A 19,980-nucleotide genomic window follows, 5' to 3' on the forward strand; every position below is an offset into this window, starting at 1 on the left:
ACTCATTATTTGCAACATACATACGATAAAATATAATCTTCATTCTTAGTCAAAAAGTGATATTCATCCTTACTTGGAGTAAATTTCAGCAGCATAGTTTGGGGGTTAGCGAGAATATATAAGAAGTGGAGCTTAAGGAAGGATCCGAGACTGCGAGGGCCCGAAACCATGCCCCCGCACTAAAGGCAGTAACGCTAATTATTTATTCACGAAAAAGGTTTCAGGATACATGGTAAGCAGCCTCGTATTTAGGTAAGTGCTACTCTGTGCTCAAGCACAGGGCGGCAAAATTTTGGATTTTTAAAATTCACATTAAAGTAATATTTAAATAGCAACCCGCAGAGCCCCGCGCAAGTGTGAGAAAATATGTCATTGTGTTTAATTCGCTCTAATTACAGTAGTTAGTAATTAGCTAGCTTATCTGATTATTTTTAAAAGGTCATCCTCTCTCACCCCACTCCAAGGGGTGCGGATGAACTTGAACATCATAAAAACTGATACCGTTAAACACAGCAATCTCGAAAACTATGAATTCAACACTAATATCTCTCGTTTTTGATTACTTTCAAAATCTCTTCCACTACCTGGGGAGTGGAGTATGACCTTGAAGTTGAATTGGATTAAAACTGTCACTATTCAACTCAGCCACCCCAAAAATCATGAATTCAACTCTAATATTGCTCATTTTCAAATATTTTAAAAATGCTCCCATGTTATTCTTATGGGAACTTTGCACTCTTTATCTCAACTCAGGTGTGACCTAGGGACCAGGAACAGGTCATTTGGATCATTTCTTTGAGAGCTTTAAAACATGAAAATTTCATGTTTCTGTCTATTATGTTTCTGGAGATGAAAAGCGCTACAGACAGACAGCTTAAGAAATAATGCACAAATGTAGAATACATTTTCTCCGGATAGTAAATTAAAACCTACATGAATCAATTACATGTCAGTATTGAGAGAATGGTTGATATCAATAAAAATAAGTAACTACTCCTGAGAAGTCCTCGAGAATCGGAGTAACTACACCTGGAGTAATCTCCTCCCTCAATTTCGTATCAACAAAACAAGCTACTACTCAGGTCTAGACTGCTCCAGGTTTATGAACGTTCACTCGCGTTTTCTCTCATCCGTCGCGCGGTCATTTCGTTGTGGGTAACCTATGCATAGTATTCGAAATGCCATGGAAGGGACAAGTAGCAACGACAGTTTCAATCAAAGTGCATATGTTGGATATTATAAAAAGATTTCCAGTGGTACTTTCAAAGCCACAGTTACCAGATAGTAAACGAAGGAAAGCCGAAGATTTGAAGGCAATTACAATGAAATGCAACGAAATATCAAATACATCTACTACTGAGACACAAATCCAAAAGAGAATCTTTAATATTCAAGCGAGAATAAAACAAAAACTAATAAAAAAAAGGGGGGGAACAAGACAGTAATACTGAAACCATGGGAGCGAACCTATTGGAGTTGATGGATGTTGATTCGAATCCAGCAATATCAAGATTAACACGACAAGCGCATATCACGTGTTGTCCAAGGTCTTTGTAGATTATTTAGCTTTAAGAACGAAATCAGACACTTGGTCCCTTTCTTTCCTTTAAGAAAAAAAAAAAGTTCAGCCAGTCACGTCATCCACATCATACGTGTCCCCTTTCGCTTTGACATAAACGAAATACATTCAAATGTATACTCCTTTCCTATCAACGTTGAGTTGAGTTGATTTTGAGTTTAATGTCCCTTTCAGTAGCGAGGCTATATGAGACGGGACCTACTGATTAAAATGGAATCCGAATCGCATGAGCTCCAGCCGGAAATCGAACGCGGTCTCACACGCCAAAGGCGTGTATGTAAACCGCTTAGCCACGAATGAGCTCTTCCTATTAGCGTATTCGTCTCCAAAATACTAGGTTTCTTCAATGCCACGTGGGTATAGTCAAGTGCTCCGATAGCATCCGGAAATGTATATTGTTCTTGCCACTCTGCCTTTGCTGTTTGCATATCACGCACACTTGCCGGAAATTTAATCCAGTTTTCAGATTCCGCAATAATTGCATTCATTACATTTGTAATAGCCATAGACACAGTACTTTGAGCCACACCAAAAACTTTCGGCACTCAGACCTGGAATCTTGGATCACTCACGTAACGCAAGAAAACCCGCATCTTTTCATCATTACGTAGTGCACCACCCCGAATTTCGGTTGATTCTCCTAAAAAATGTTGCGCTAACCACTCTACATTTTCTTTCATTAACATATAATGCTTTTTGTAATCACTATTTGCAACATTTCCATGCAGCGTATAAGTTTTTCTGTGCTACAAAGCAATCATATACTCTGCCATTTTTCGCACGGAGTCACCTACTGAGCTTGCTCCACAAATTTGGAGAAGTTACTTGCATCACAGGGGAGTTTGAGTTTTATTGATATCAAACTCGGAGTAGTTACTTGGCTCGAGAATAGAGGTGTGGTTACTCCAAAGGGGAGAGGCTTCTCTTAGATCAGCCAAGACGGGTAGTGCTCAGTTCTCTTTTTATTGATACCAAATGCGAGTAGCTACTACAAAATTGGGAATAATGAGTAACTTCTCCATTTTATTGATATCACCCAATATGTATATCCCCAATGGATGAGTAGTTAAGCTCGTTGTATTGTAATCAAGGGATCCCGGGTTCGATTACAGGTGGAAACAGAAGTGACTCGGATTCCAAGTTAAGCTAAAGGTCCTGTCCTTAATACATCATCATCATCCCATGGAAGGCAATGGCAAACTACCATGGGTTCACTTTCCCCACGGACCTTCGGGTCAAACTCCTACCTTCTGGCAGAACATCACATCATAATCACCATTGAGAGAATTAGGCCATTTAAAATTACGTTGTAACTTTTGTAACTTGTCATACCTAAACTGCTACTAAAATGTTTGCAAAATCACATCTTCTTTCCTTGTTTGAAACACAAGTTTGTGCGAGGCGGGGGGGGGGGGATTAAAGCACAATATATTAATACGGGCCTGACGGTACGTGTAAAACACGCAACACATGAAAATGAATTGAACCAGTACCTCCTAAATAAAGTGCTGGAAATTTCTACAATGGACATTGAGACACGAATGAGTCAGGCAGGATAGATTATCCATAACTGTTTTAAGTAATGAGCAGAGGCGGCTCATGAGGGAAATAACACCAGTAAAACCATTTTTTTTCGGAAGCGGACGAAAAAACGAAGAAAACATTTTTAATATACTAATTGTTGTATACTTCAATTAATGCACTAGACAACCTTAATTCTCTTAATTTCAAGCAATAAAAGTTTTATTTTTATCAGTATACCTTCGCTTACAGGCAGGCCAGATTATATCTCTGTCACTATAATCTTAAAGGTCGGCACAACATTCATAACTATTGCACAATCTATGCTGTACGTACAGGCAGCGACAAAACTTCTTTCCGTTTGGTAAAGTTTATTTTGGGAATAACGGTGGTGGTAACATACAGTCATTACATTCTTTTTAATTTACCGAAAACTGTACTCAAATTGTCCTTTCATTCTGAAGTTATTTACGAAACTAATTTCATCAAACGGAAAGAACTTTTGTCGCTGACTTTACATTGATTTATTGATTAATTAAAGTGAATGATTATGAAGCACTTGGTAGAATGACAATGTGGGAACAAATGGAAACCCACGGACATGATGCTGTCCGCCACAAACTTCAAGGCTCTGGGATTGAACCAAGGACCCTACCATCAGAGGTGAGCTCTCTGTCACTGAGGCATTGTAACTGGGCACTGAGGAATCCGTTAATCATAAAATGCAAAAAGCATAGTTTATTGATGGGTGAAATCTGGATGTCCCGCAGAATCTGGTAGCTAATAACAGTTGCAAAAGATTGGTGGATTCGTATTTTTTTATTTATTTTTTTTCTAAAAGTTTTACTTGGAAGCTTGCAGTGTTTAGTCGTGGTAACTAGAAATACACTGTGATTCAGAACATACAATAGTTGCCGATTTTTCCTTAGTTTTTTGTCTCATATTAATTTAAAAATTCGTAAATTGATTACACACTGCTGTTGAACGTATTTTAATGCTGGAAGCGTTGTCAAAGATAGAAAAATCACGAATGTACACGTGTTACTGAATTCGTAAATATGAAATAAATTTTAAACACTAGCTATGAAAACGCTTCCTCAATAACCTTGTTGGAGGTAGCCTGTTTAGCATATTAAAACATCAGGTAGGCCTAAAGTAGGCGAACTGGTTTTCTTCATTCTTCCTTCGTATTTGTGTTTCTTCCCACTGCAAATCACCTACGCCGGTGCTGGAGCCTAATTTAGTATTTAAAAATTCGTGAAAGTTGCCCCCCAAAAATGTTATTCGTGCTTTGAAAAGCGAACTCCCATGTCAAAGACGAACTATATGATTAGAGTACGTGCTTTTGGTGCGGGAGACCTAGGTTCGATTCCGAATGGGAGTTCATGAAGTTCAGATCCTATGGTAAGCTAAGTTTCATATAACCTCGGTGCTGAAAAGAACACTTAACTCGTAACCAAAAGGATGGCCTGTTCCCTGTGACCTATTTGAACGGGATGGTCTGTATAGAGATGGGATGGAACGCAAAATAATTTGTGCTGTTCAGTCATTATCCTAACAAACACTGAAGTTACGGTGAAGGAAGCGCGCTACTGGGACCTACTGGCAACCGCATGAATTTGAGAATTTGTTCTTTCCGACGGTTCATTGTTGGTTCAAATAGGATAAAATGTTAAATAGTTACGATTTGAAATCGAATGATTCTGTTTGAAACATCCCGCACTTTGAAGTTCGCACTGCAATTGGCAGCTTGTTTCAAGTGCAACTTTAGCTGCAGAAGTGTGAACTACTGAGCAAAGATGGTGCATGCAGAAGCGTCATTTCAGATTTTACTTGGGGGGGGGGGGGCAGACCCAGTAAATTTTCGCGTTTTTCAGTGACTTTCTACTACTGTGTTGATAAAATCTATATAAATCTCAAACGCAGGGGGGGGGGGCAATTGCCCCTCCCTGAACCCCTAAATGACGCCCCTGGGTGCATGTGATTACAGTCACCTACTTGTCAAGAGCATATGGGCGGTATTCAGAGAGAATTCGTTAATCGAGTGTTAGTAACAGTCTAGTTAGTAGCATACTAACTCTTTACTAAGGAAGGTGCACTTTTTGGTATTCAGAGTCTACTTTGAGCCAGGGCCTAAAATTGAGTGGAGTACTCCACACTTTGTGGAACTGTAGGGAAGGAGTGTGGAACTATAATTCTTAATGTGTGGAGTGATATTAATGTGAGTACCTTACTTTTCTCGGATTATGCATTTAAACGCGTTTAGTGTATCAAACTATGTCTTACTGATTCAATACATTCATTATGTAATGGGTTACTCAATTCCATATAACTGCCAGCATATGACATTAAGCCAGAAGTTTGAGAGTGATGAAATGTTTCTTTTGGACATAATAACAAATAAAAATAGAACTGTAGCACAATTGGAGAGTATGAAAGAGAAACCTCTGTTAGGCGGGTGGGAAGAAACGCTTTTAAACGAACGTGATCAAGAGAACGTCAACGGAGAAATACAGTACTCATTACATGTATTCAACTTCATCGTAACACACGTCGCAATAAATCCCATAAGAAATATGTCAGTGAGAAAAGAGATTTTACTGTAGTACGCTACGAAGTCCTGGATTCCATAATTAACTTTGTTAGTCAGCGTTTGCTGTATGAAAACAGTATTGTTGCTTTGGACCTTTGCGTGATTTGCAAGAGGATGTAACTGATGATGCCTTAAGAGAATGCCACAAAGTTATTTGTCCTGATACAGATTGCAGTTCGCAATGCAATATAGAGAGGCATCATCGTGCAGTATGTTGAAAGGTCTGGACGCTAAAAGCCTTCTCATGAAAATCTGGGGAAATCAGTCATTTCATGCTTTGTCAACAAGTCTAGCCCGAGTTGTTGCTTCGAAACCATCTTCTTCCGATGTTGAAAGACTTATAAGTGACTACAACATATTGAAAACAGATAACAGACTCTCTTTGACTCCCACTACTGTGAAAAATTACCTTCACGTTAATATAAATATGGGTCCGTTGAAAGATTTTAGTCCAACCCCTGCTGTTATGAAATGGCTGGCCAGAAAGGAAAGGCGTTTTGAAGTTCGTAGGAAGTCAAAGGAACAGCCCTGGTATAACCGTGTATTTGCCTCGGCAGAAAACAGACTGAGACAGCGTGATGATCACGGAAAAATGACTGAAATTCTTATGTAAGAAAAAGTGACTTTTTTTCCAGTGTGACTATTTTTCTTATCGGTTTGTTTCCTGTATTTTATGGTTTTAATACAATACAATTAAATATGTATCCTAATGTGCCTTTAATTTTGTTTGCTCTGGATGCCAAAATTTTCCTAAATAATAATAATAATAATAATATAATAATATTTTCTTTTGGGTCGCAGGTAAACATGATGTACTGGACAGAACACTGATATGTCAAAACAAATGCTGACTAAACTAGTTTTTCTATACTATATAAAATTTTTACCAATGTGGAGCTGTGATTTCGTTGAATTTTAGGCCCTGCTTTGAGCACATCCAAAAAGTTGATTTGGGTATGATTAACTTATATAACCTCAATGCAGCGGGTGAGAAAAACAAATGTGACAAGTACGGAAAAGTAGATCAGTGCATGCGTAGTCTGTAAAAATGAAAACACATGAAATACGAAATGCGATATGTTATGTCACTCGCTAATCTGTGGGTAAAAGATTAGCCTCTGCTTTACATTAATTAGTCACATGTGATTAACTTCGTCAAATACTACGTCCTAATCAGAGACTCTGAATACAATCCATCCTTTAGTCAACCCCGTAGTATAGCGTTAATCAGACGTCAAAACGACTCTGCATAAGGCCCTATGAGTTTAGTACCTGTAGCTCGGTTTCCGTAGGTAAAAGAACCAAAATCCGAACAAACAAAAATAATGTGACATCATCAAGGAAATTGTGTGCGCGTATGAGGAAGACTATATGGACCGTAGTAACACTATCTCCAGGTGACGCAAATTCCTTGAAGAAGCTCGTGTACCTTGCGGGTTTGTCACGTCTCGGGGATCCACTAACGGCATCAAGAAAACAGAATATCATGGCAATTGAAGAAATATTCCTGGCGAATTATCTATCTGGCCGTAATGTTTGGCAAATCCATGTTCAACTATAATCTTTTTGGTCAGATGAAGAAATTCTTGGCCGACTAATATCGCAATTCCAATGATGAAGCCAAATCAGTTATGCGCAAATGGCTAAAGTCAAATAACAAACTTCTAGGAGGAAGGTTATTTTGAAACTTGTGTAACGATGAGAAAATGATACAGAGTAAATCAAAATGATGCACCCGATTTCACGAATTTATTCTGTGAAACGGTTATATTTGTAGGCTAAAGAAACGGATGGTTGATTAAACTAAATGACTGTAAAATCATTGGTAGAATGATAATGTGGGTGGAAACGGAAGAACCCAAGAACAGGACTTCGTTCATCTCAAAACTAACATGACCTGAGACCGAACCAGGGACTCTTCGTACCAGAGATGAACACTCTACCGGTAAACTATTCTGGAATGCTTTCTTAACCGCTTAACAGAAAGGCATACATCTTAGTATATGTAGAGCTTTTATGTAAGTGCAGAATTAAAAAAAAAAAAAAAAACATTCATTTTAATGAAATTGTGAAATTCGACCCGAAGCGAGAAGCGAAATTTTATTACTATTCCAAGTCTCTCTTTCTAGGAACAAACACAAAAATTGGTAAATGGGTTTTTCGGTTTAAAGAATACGGGATATGTTATTCATTTGCATGAAGTCTATATGCAGGACGCGAAAAGAGAGGCACAAAATATTGCCCGTGCTAATATGCAAGAGTATTTGGCACTACTAATAATAAGTGGTCGTCACGTAACGTACGATCACTTTTAATATAAACTTCCACAAAGTTGAATTACAACATTATTACTTATACAAATAACTCCACGAATCGTCGTGGTGTAGAATACTGTTACTCTTTTGATAATAAATGTAGATATTTAACTGTTGTTAAATGGGAAATTTGTTAAGAAAGAATCAACACCTACCTGCACAGTCTTTTGAATAGAACGTGGTAGCTCTCTGTTCCATATTTAATTCCTCTGAGTAGGCCCATGGGAGTGTCACCACGAAGATTGTCGTCGAATTGCATTGTATTCAAATTCTTCACAGTGATCCATCGGAATATAGTTCTAAAAATATAAAGAAAGAAAGACTTAAGTATTCAAGCAACGTAGTATGCTATATCAAGGTTATTAAACTTAAAACAAGTGTCGAATTCTTGATGTTTTATTTTTCTCATCCTCAGGGATAGGTTTGAAAAGCTAGACGATGGGAACCTTTCATTTAATCATTAATAAGAATCAATTACAATAATCAGTGCTGAGTCCTGATTATTTTTTTCTAATAAAACATATGCATGTAAACCAGCGTAAAACGTTGTAGTCTATGTAATTGCAAGACAATATTTCGAGTACTTATTCAACTGAGGTTTAATAATAATAATTATTATAAAAAAATCAGATAAAGATTTTTGTACTTCTGACTTAAGAGCCTGACATATTAAAAATAATACAACATTTATAATTTTTCCTTTGCTTGTCATAAATGAAAGGAAATAATGGCAACTTACCACAATCATAGATAATGGTATTCTACAACAAAAAATATGAGCTGAAAGAATTTTCAATATTGCCATCCATAGAAATTACAGTGTAGCCAGAATAGCAACTCCCCTAAAATCTAAGTTAAGGCAGTGATTGGAGGAACGAACTCAACTGCATTTGATTACGTATCATAAAGAAAGAACTCATATTGTTTTGGTTTCCTGTGAACTACTTTTTAAATAACATGACTATTTCATTTTAATAACTGTATGTTAAGACTATTTTGTTTCTTACAAACTAAATACAACTATTAGATCTATTTAAAAAGTAGTTATCAGGATTGCAAGACATGATACCTAATCAAATGCAGCTGAGTTCATTCCTCTAGTCGCTGTCTTAACTTAGATATTGGTGAAAGTGTTATTCTGGTAACACTGTAATTTCTATGGATGGCAATACTGAAAATTCTTCAGGTTTATATTTGCTGTTGTAGAATAACATTATCTATGATTGTGGTAAGTTGCGTCTCATTATCTCTTTTGTCTTAAGAATAACCATGCAAAACAACAGTGGCAAGGGCGCCCATGTTGTGGTTTCCAGGGGGACAAGTATAAGCGACGTTTCAAATATAGGTTCAAATTTTGCTGTAATTAATGTAAAAATTCTCTTGGGTTTTCGATATTCTGAAGTACAATTTCCTCTAGAGGGGCAAGCGCTCCACCTTGCCCCCCTGATGGGCGCCCTTGAACAGTGGTAAATTTTGTATTATTTTTAGTATCAGGCTGTTAACAATCATGGGTTAAGTCTGACGTACAACTACAGAAGCAAAGGCTCGGGAGAAAGAGTGAGAAATTTTTGATTTTTAAAAAACGTATTTCAACTTTAATGAAACAATAGTGTGTTTCACCTTCCCTTCCCTTTATAATATGAAAAAAGCATTTAATTACTGCATTCTGAAGGAACAAATATGAGTTCAATAATGAAGGACAATCGGTCACTTGATAAGAAAGAAAAAGGGCAATTCTGTGAATCCAACCGGTTTTCTAATTCGAACGAATTGTTTGTGCAGTTATTAGAGTAGTGTTCTACAAAGGTATTTTAGTGAAAATTTAATAGTATAACTGTTCTGAAAATGTAGCACGAGTTAGACTTAACTTAGTAGAGTAAAATTAAAATTTAAAATGTATGTATACAGTAAAACTTGAGCTTTTTTGGAGCTAAAACATTTTTTTTATGTAGGAGGTTACGCGCAACAAGTGTATTTATATAGAGGACGCTAAAATTCGACTAGAAAAAGGTTAAAAACGCTATACCGAAATTTCTTATTTCAAATATATAGACACAACGATATAAATTAGTGTTGCCACGAGACGAGACGAGACGAGACTTCAGGCTGTCTCGTCCCGTCTCGTGCAAAGCATGTCTCGTCTCGGAAAAATGTGCTAGTCCCGTCTCGTGTCTCGTCTCGAGAGGTTCTGTCCTGTCTCGTCTCGTTTGTCTCATCTTATCTCGTAAAAAATATAGCAGCATACCATGGGAACGAAAGTAAAATGTAGCAGGCTGCACCATGCTAATCAAGATACAACTAAGTTACAAGTATTACCCAGAACACACAAGACAAGAAATGTCACGGTAGCTACCCGTGAAGCTTTCACCTCTGGTGTATGTGGTACTCGGTTCGATCTCGGTTAGTGCCATGTGAGCTTTGTGATGGACAAACATTGAATGTGTGTGGGGACCACGGTGGCTCAGTGGTAGAGCGTTCACCTCTGGTGCTTGGGGTCTCGGGTTCGATCCCAGCCCCCGCCAAGTGAACTTTGTGGTGGACAAACACCGTGTGCGTGGGTTTTCTCAGGGTTCTCCTGTTTCCTCCCACTTTCTTCATTCCACAATTTCATTCATTACTCATCATCACCGTCTCCTTTAGCCTAACCGGCATAATCGTGGGACGTAAAACTCAAAGATTTCATTTCATTTTTCGAATGTGTATGTTTTCTCGAAGTTGTCTAGTATCCTTCCATTCTCTTCATTCCACTAATTTTCCCATCATCATCCATTCGGCCAAAGTTGCCTAAAGGTCTTAAAAATAAATTCAAATAAGCTCACAAAGCAAGGACAAATAGTTTACAAGATAATATATCTCTGCTGTTAGTTGTCTGAGGCTTCTCGTCCCTGGCTTTTTTTTTTTTTTTTTTTTTTTACATTCTGAAACATTGAAATTTGTTTCACCAGTTTCAATACACGAATATACAGTAAATTGCTATATATATATATATATATATATATATATATATATATATATATATATATATATATATATATGAGAGAGAGAGACGGAAAGATATATAGATAAATAGAGAGATAGATATGTGTGTACACTTTGATTTCATATATTCCAGCCTTTAGGTTTCACAGTGTTAACCCATACCAATCCAAAAACTATTTTTCATTTTAGCATGTTTAGATTTGTTGCAATTATTTTTGTGCGGGGTGTGTGCTACTATGTGGTGGTTGCCCCGTTTTTGTAACAAACTCATGACAGTACACCCAGATTAGCTAGTGGTCTAAAAAAAAGTTGATTTTTGGGCGGTCATTTTGGATTAAAGTTTCTTATATTGTCGTGATCTATTCGCAATCATACAACGTACATCTTCATACCAAGCCGAGCGGTCTGCGGCGATAGACAATTGGCTTGAAGGCCCCGGGTTGAGTCCCGGAAGGGTCATGTTTATGGATTTTAACAGCATTTGTTTTTTCGTATTGTGTCAGAGGGGGAAATAGTACGGGATAAAAGGATTTCAGTGTGAAAAAAAAATTGGAGAGAATATCCTCCCCAGGATACTTTCATGGGATAAGGAATTGGTAAAAATATAGGATATACATTTTATAGCAGGTTTAAAAATATGGTTTGGGTATCCTATTTCTTTTCTGTTAATTATGCTCTTCAATGTTCAAATTTTGATCATTCTCATGATATTTTCTGCTTTCAACGGAGTTCTATGAATATTATACCAAATGTTCTTTACACTCTGCAAGAAACCATTTCTGAAGATAATTCAGGTCCTAATGAATATTATTCACTAGGAAAGAAAAGTATTCCCCTCCTCTCAACATGGAAGCAGAGGGCAATTTCGCACTCTGGTCAGATCAAACATTTCCGCGTAACAAAACGAAGGTCCCCCTGTAAAACCTCTTGACCTAAAGTGTTATTATTAGTATCATAAATTTGCTGAAAGCAAACAATTTGAAGGGTTCGTCGATAATATCTTTGCTTTCTTTGGTCTTTGCCCGCCTTCCAAACGAAGAGGTGAATTTTACAACATGACTGCTGTATAATAAGCGAGCGATTGGTAAAATGGTAAAAGTGTGTTTTTATGTGTATGTGTGTGTGTGTGTATGTGTGTGTGTGTGTGTGAGAGAGAGAGAGAGAGAAGACAAAATTTTAGTTGCAAGATGACATACTTCAATTGCCGTTTTCGGTTCATATAGCAAAAAGAATACCGCCACCAGAGAATAAAGACAAGTGTAGACTGTTCTGTTCTCTTCCGCCATCTCAGCCAGAACTTTCAACTACAGCCTGTAATGAGTGTAGACCTTACCCAGTTTTCAAATTGAATAGATGGTGGTGGTAGTTCGGTATCTTGACCTTGTAAAAATCTTCCCTGTCTTTGATTTTGTTTGTCATCATTCCAACCAGAAATGAAAAAAATGAGAATTCCTTGGTTTACAGCAAGGGAATTGGGGACAAGACATTAAGGATGATATTCCTGGAAGCTCATGTATCACGATTGTTTGATTCAATAGACAGAGGACACTTTTCTATGAAAGCTTTTCAACATGTTTTCGCACAAAGGGGATTTTCCTTTTGCAATCTATATGACCACTGGCAATTTCAATCTTGGCCATTCCCGCTAGCGTTTTGATTTTCGAGACACGAGACGAAACGAGACATTACACGAGACGGGACAAGTGGTCTGGCTCGTCTAAAATGGTTCTGCATCGTCTCGTGGCAACACTAATATAAATAAATAAATAAATAAATAAATAATGCCTATCACTAAACTAACATCATACTTAGAATGGCCGTTTATGCCTTTGGTTTTGTAAAGTGAACTTGTATTAGGTTCTAATAGAAGAATATCTGAAACCGGAAACAGTGTCTTCTAAACGAAGAACGATATATAAGTAGGGATGCATTCGAGTCGAGTCGAGTCGAGATTTAAGCCTGTCTCGACTCGTCTCGAGAAAATGTTGTCTCGACTCGTGTCTCGACTCGAAAATATGTTTCTGTCTCGACTCGTGTCTCGACTCGACAGTCTCTGTCTCGACTCGACTCGAATTCGAGTCGAGACGTCTCGAAATTCGAGTCGAGACAAAATGTACGAGTTAAAATATACACACACATCAGCCAGACCATCATGACTACCTACCTAATTGTCAGTATGTCGACTTTTGGCATGGATAAAAACGGCGTCACGTCTTGGCATACACGCAATGATCCTTGATAGGTCGCTTGAGAGAGCTGGCACCACATGTGCTCACACAGCTCACCTAATTCCCGTAAATTCCGGGAAGGGGGGCCATGTGTTCTGACGTGACGTTCAATCACATCCCACAAGGGACATCACTCAAATGTCCGGCTCCAATTTCAATGAAACTTTTTTTGCTGATAGAAGGCATGTATGGATCATTACTTGTGATGACAAATTTTTGCCATGGTGCATGTTTTCTATTTTTTTAAAAATAACTTTTAAGAGTTGTGATGTGGTTATTAGAGATTACTACAGTAGTCCCTTACTAACCTTTGTAAACGGAGCGTTAATGAAGAAAAGTGAAGAAAAACCATGTGGATACATATAAGTCCTGGGGGGAAGTCGTATGGTAGATATGACCTTGATGGCAGCCATCTTGAAATCCGCCATTTTGAATTAAGGTCAAGTTTTCAAAATGGGAATATTGTAATATGATACATAATTTCGGGCTAGAATTTAATTAGAAAAATAATGGTGAGGTTAGTTTTAAGATACACCCATTTGGGGGAAAGTTACAGGCATATTAATTGTTTTTACTTACTGTGTGCGTAAGTCCCTTCTTACTTTCCTCTCAAGACCTGTAAATCGATCGCAACGGCAGAGCCCGGTTTCGCACTAGTGTTTAGAAATCTTTAAACTCACTTGAGGCAATATTTGTGGATTATTGTATTGTATTTTGATTTTAATTAAATTTGAACCCACTTCATGATCTTGTGTAAAGTATCACTAAAAGAGAATTTCTGTTTTTATGGAGAACGTAAGCATGGCAATTATAAAAGGTGAGTAAGGTGCGTATGTATTTATAAGAAAGTTTATTTTACGAGTCTTTTGTGGTTCCACCAACCTATTCTTTAGTTGTTTTTTTTTCAAAATACTCATATCTCATAAATAAAGGAGCTATTATAAAATCTCTTACCACTATTCTTTAATACTTATAAAATTTTATTTATTGTAAAAGCACTGGCGAGATATTTCTTATCGCCCACTAAAATTATGCTGGAGCTCCTTCGTGGCTAACGGTTAACATACTTGCCTTTGGCGTGGGAAACCTGGGCTTGATTCCGGTGGGGGTTCATGTGGTTCGGATTCCACGTTAATCAGTAGGTCCACGTCTCACATAGCCTCGCTGCTGAACGGGACGTTAAACTCAGAATCAATTCAACTCAAAATTATGGGTTTGACTTTATTATGATGTCATTAGTTTAAACGCCCAACTGCCCAGTAATTATAAACATTGACTACATTATAAAATTGTAATTTGTGACGACTAAAATATCAGAAATTAAAGATTATTCTTTGGTTTTGGAACATTTTGAAAAACGTGAAAAACTGGTACTGCACCGATACAACACACCTTTTGGATTTGTCATTGTGTAAAGTGATACAAACTAAAGAAGAATTACAACTTTATGAAGTTGTATTAGGACTTATTATTTAGAAATAAACACCAAATAAGTGTTATAGTTCATATCCGTATCAAATACCAAGTTTATGATGAATCAACTACACAAAGTAGGATCCAAAAACGCTCATTGCAATTTGTTCCATCCTTCAGTCGAACCAGGAACTGAAACATAAAGAGTGACATTTTCTTTTTAAAGATACTTTGTCCAGCTAATATTGTGAAGGTTTATGTCAGTAGAAGGAATTGCATTCCATTATACAAGCACAATTTCACAACTTTATGTACACATTACTAATTATCGAACACCCTTGACCATATGATTAGCGTACGCGTCTCTGGTGCGGGAGACCTAGGTTCGATTTCCGATGGGAACTCCTGTGGTTCTGAACCCACGTTAATTTGTAAGTTCACGTCTCATATAGCCTTGATGCTGAAAGGGACAGTAAACTCTAATCTAATACTAAATACAAATATTTAAAGAAAAATGATGACGCACCAAGATGACGTGAATTTGGCTATCAAATCCATTTTGTGTTTTCAGTTATTTTCTAGTAGTATTTTTTCTAGGCATCCTTTCAAAAGACAGTGATGCAAATTTCGTAACTGCGAATTCCTGTTAGAAGCCATGAAATTATCCGATTAGATGCAAAATTTCCTGTCCACTAAAATAGATACCGTAAATTTATAATATCTAACAATAAATAATTTTGAAAGATATCACTTTCGAGGGAAAAAATGAAGTGAAATCTTTGAGATTTACTCCCCACGGTTATGCCGGTTAGGCTAAAGGAGAGGGGTGATGATGAGAAATTAGTGAAATCGTGGAATGAAGAAAGTGGGAGGAACGGAAGAACCCCGAGGAAACCCACGCACACGGTGTTTTCCACCACAAAGTTCACTTGGTGCGAGCTGGGATCGAACCAGGGTCCCCAAACACCAGAGGTGTACGATCTACCACTGAGCCACCGCGGCCCCGCTTTAGAGGGGCCATGACGTATAGTTGAACTCATTCTCGTAGTATGAAAGGCATTATTTATAATTATGCATGATAGGATCACAAACAAAATTTAAAAATATTATGTGCACTTTCTTTTAACAAACATTATATTGTCTTTTATGGTGTGGAAGGGAATGTTATGTTCGAAAAAAAGTCCTTAACACGATCCTTGTTGCTACACACTGCATGTTCCTAGCCACAGAAAAGATGCACCGATAGGTAGGCTATTTTTCAATTGCTTTACATTAGCTTGATGTTTCAAGTCTTTTGTGTGTTTCTGAAGTTCACTTTTACCACAAAAGAGCTCAATATTAACATGTCTTACATAGCTTTGGTTCGATTCTCAACACGGACTGCAACTACCCGTTAAATTGTGCATCCGAAAGGCACTCTTTGTTAAACCTCGCTTATCACCGCTCATCTTAATAATATATATAACTTCACCGCGAAGCAAATGTTGTATTTTTCTCTCTTTCATCCTAACACAAAACAAAACTAACCACAGCTGTGACACGAAGGAGCTATTTCGAAAAGAAACAAGCTGTGCTTCATAGAGATGTGTACCAAATGATAGAAGTATAAAGTATTGTTTTCTTTCCTGTTTATTGATATCAGTTGGTGTTTTTAATGAGTTTACTCATTAGTTTAGAAAGAGTATATATGGAATTTGGACATATGTTGTACGTATTCTCCTGAGAAATTGATGAGACCAGAAAAATTATAAGGACAGATGGAATAAGTTTAAGCGCATCTAAGTAACTTTATCAAATATTTATTCTCCATAATGATACCACGCGGAAAACTTGGTATAGGCCTTCTTTTATCTTTGCCTCCCTCTGTTAGCTGTTTTGTATCATATATATTGGATGGTTTTGATATTTCTTCTGATCATTAAAACAACAATGGTACCTGTGTGCGTGCAGAAATGCAAAAGCACAAGGTAACTTCCTATTTGTTTTGGAAACAACAAACCCATTTCACGTGTGCGAGACAAATTGAGCACAACGAGATCGGGTGTTTACTCACGGTCAGTTCGCAGGAGGAGTCCATGGTAAAAGATTTGACTATCTCGAAAACACTCGCAAAACCTTACAAATACAAAAGACTGCGCTTCAAAGAAAGTTTAGACACAGATGTTTCAATTTTCTTTTAGCATCTTTCTTCAACAAAAGAGTCGGTTCATTGTATTCGAAAAAGGGAAGGGAGAAAGGGTGAATTTATATTTTATGTGGGGGGTAACGTTGTAAGTAGTATAAACAATACATACCGCAATACGACATACTGAAGCACTTCCTTTAGCGGTATATCACTAGATCTATCCTGACCCTCATCCCACCTCAAGTTGTAAAGTAGAAAGGGACAGATGTATTCAACATGACTGCGCACTTGAGTTTCAGTTCACAATACTAAAACCAGTGAGCAAGTAAACAGTCTTTTGTAGGATCGTGTTTTACTTCTTGAATTTATTTTTGAACATTTCTGTGAATTCAACAACAGAACGCAGTAGAAATACGGACTAGTTTTTACTCCAACCCAGGGATGCCACATTTATGATTTCGTACTAGATTTAGTGATTTTACTATTGAACTAGTGATCTAGTACGTACTTTGGGTAAATAGGCACATTCTAGTGATTTTTTTGCATTTTTTTCTGGTGCAGACAAATGAGAAGGAAATGGTTCTTAAAATAAAAGGAAGAAGTATATTGCAGTTCAAAACAAATGTAGAAACCTTAAATTATTTTTTCTTTTCCCTCTGACTGAATGAAACCCCTGCTGTGTAACGACCTTAGGTAAACAACGGCTATCTTTGGTCCGCTACCTCCTTTTGTTAGCCGACATGAGATGGGTTACTTTTTTTTCTGGAAGAAAGTGAAGAAATAATTATCCAGTACATTTACGTTTTGTCAGGCACACAGGCGCAGTCTGTACTTGTTTCCTAACGAATTTTAGCAACATAACATAAATAAAACATATGTACCAGAAAATAGAGGAAGTACAAACGGAAATTTTCATCTGTGACACATTTGATGAGAAATATAGTTAGATGTCACGTGCAAGCACTCTAAACATGTCCTATCCTGTAATTCTATTCGTATGTTTATATAGGTGAGACTGAGAAATCAAGAAACAATAATAACTGGTTTTCTTCCAGGGAAAAAATCTAAATGTGAAGGGGTGTTACACTGGGACTTTAATTGCGTCCTTTGTACAAGATTAACAAGTAATAGCAATGTTTTAATTTATTTTAGTTCTTGAGGAGAGGAAGATGGAAGCGAACCCTCGTAAGGACCTCTGCAAGGAAACATGAATACTATCCGCCACTGTTTGTTACATTACACAAAATAGTTTTATATATATATATTGAGTTTTAGTCAGGGTTTTCATTCTGCAGGAGAGGGGGGGATAGTAATACCTGACGAACATTTTCTATTCTCAGAGTGTTGCAATGATAGCATTTCCTCCATTATAACTTGGCCAAGCTAGTTGCATTATATGTAAGGATTAAGTTAGCCTAAAAAGCTTAAATTTCTATGGCTGTTTTACTCTGTAGCCGTGTTTCTCATTTTCGGTCTACGGGACTCTGTGTCCGGAAATTTTCGATGGCTTCCAAGTCGGAAAATAAGTGTATCAAAGGCATATATATTATATCTATGGTTATATGAGGCATGGATCTACAGTTTAAAGTGGGATACCGGTAACAACTTCATGAGCTTCCACCGTAAATCGAACCAGTCTCCCGCGATCAAGGCGTATGTGTTAACCATACAGCCACGAGGAAATTCACATAAGCACACACATATATATATTGTTGAGTTGATTTTGACTTTACCGTCTCTTTCAGCAGCGAGGATATATGAAATGTAGACCTACTGATTAACGTGGAATCCGAACTACATGAGCTCGCGCCGGGAATTGAACCCGAGTCTTCCACGGCAAAGACGCGTACACTAGCCGCGGAGTTCACACACACACACAGAATCAGAGTCCTCACACACCAAGGGTGAGAGCTGTGCCACTGAGTCACAGCGGCCACTGGGCTAGGTCGAGTCCACTTTACGTTCATAGTTTCTTAGTACATAAATGTTACGATTATGAAATAGATTTTCCGTAATGAGCTGCATAAAAACAAAAGCTTTCGAAATGCATTAAACAATTAACTCGATTTGAATGTGAACTTAAAGTTATATCAGAGTGTAAATACGGATACGCACCAAAGCTCGAAAACTTAATACACTATTTCTCCTATATAGTCAGCATGTATCAAGCAATCGTTCAGCTTTCATTTGAGAGGATGGAAATCGAAGGCCCCTGAACAACTATGTTACTAATGTGCGGAATGTATTTATCTTACAGTGAACTGCTTTGATGCCAAGTGGCCTAACTCCAAAATTGAAATTTTCCAGGAGTGAAAGTTGAAGTTCAATATCTCATGAACAATCCATATTTCTTTTATGTTGGGAACCAAAACCATAACTACTGTATGTAGTTCATTGTTTTATAACTTAGTGTTTACAAAAATCCTTTTAAAAAATACCTATTCATAGAAGTGAATGGTACTTATCTGTACTAGTTCTTGGCATCCAAGCAGTCCATTTATTGTAATACTAGCTTAATATACCCATTCTTGGCATGGGGGCTGTATTTGGAAGTCAACACCTGTGGAAGTATCACCATTCATTTCAGTGACCGCGAAAACTATGGATTTGACACTAGTATCAATCAATGTGGTTTATTTATACATGTCTCGGTATCCCTCACCCGCTGACACCCGGACCGCATACAGTAGTAGCTGAATTTGCAAGTCATCGCTGATTTAAGTGTCACCATTGATCTCAGCGACCGTGAAAACTATGGATTTGACACTAATGTCGATCAATTTGGATTACTTTTACTACATGTCACGCTAAACGCCACCCTGAGACCCCCTGGTTCCAATTTTGACAAAAACGCTTCGCCTTAGACTGGGACCTGGACCAAGGTATCCGTGACCAAAATTTGGTAACTCTCGGTCAACTTGTCTGGTCCCCAGGTCGGTCCCAGTAAACGTCCCCCCCGAGACCCCCTGGTTCGAAATTAAAAAAAAAAACGCTTCGTCTTGATCTGGGGCCTGGACTAAGGTACCCGTGACCAAATTTTGGGAACTCTCGGTCCACTCGTCTGGTCCCCAGGTCGCACACAAACAGACAGACAAACACAAAAACAAACTCTTTATTTTATTTATATTAGATAAGATATACTATGTAAAATAGTCTCGTATCATAATATGTGATGTACAACAAATGTTACATTATATATTATCCGTAGCTCGTGATATGCTGCAACA

The 19,980-nt window shown here is 37.6% G+C and overlaps 1 protein-coding gene across 1 annotated transcript in view; it reads right to left on the minus strand.

Moving 5' to 3' along the window:
- The window catches only part of Hil (peptidase hillarin), a 264,779-nt gene that overhangs the window by 23,429 nt on the left and 221,370 nt on the right, over positions 1 to 19,980 (minus strand). The window contains exon 6 of the mRNA XM_081743080.1: positions 8,164 to 8,307. Coding sequence (XP_081599206.1) covers positions 8,164 to 8,307 — 144 coding nt within the window. The remainder of the gene's footprint in view (positions 1 to 8,163; positions 8,308 to 19,980) is intronic.

This window comes from Thermobia domestica, chromosome 16 (assembly GCF_964235325.1).
Source record: "Thermobia domestica chromosome 16, izTheDome1.hap1.1, whole genome shotgun sequence".
In the NCBI taxonomy this organism is placed as follows: Eukaryota; Metazoa; Arthropoda; class Insecta; order Zygentoma; family Lepismatidae; genus Thermobia; species Thermobia domestica.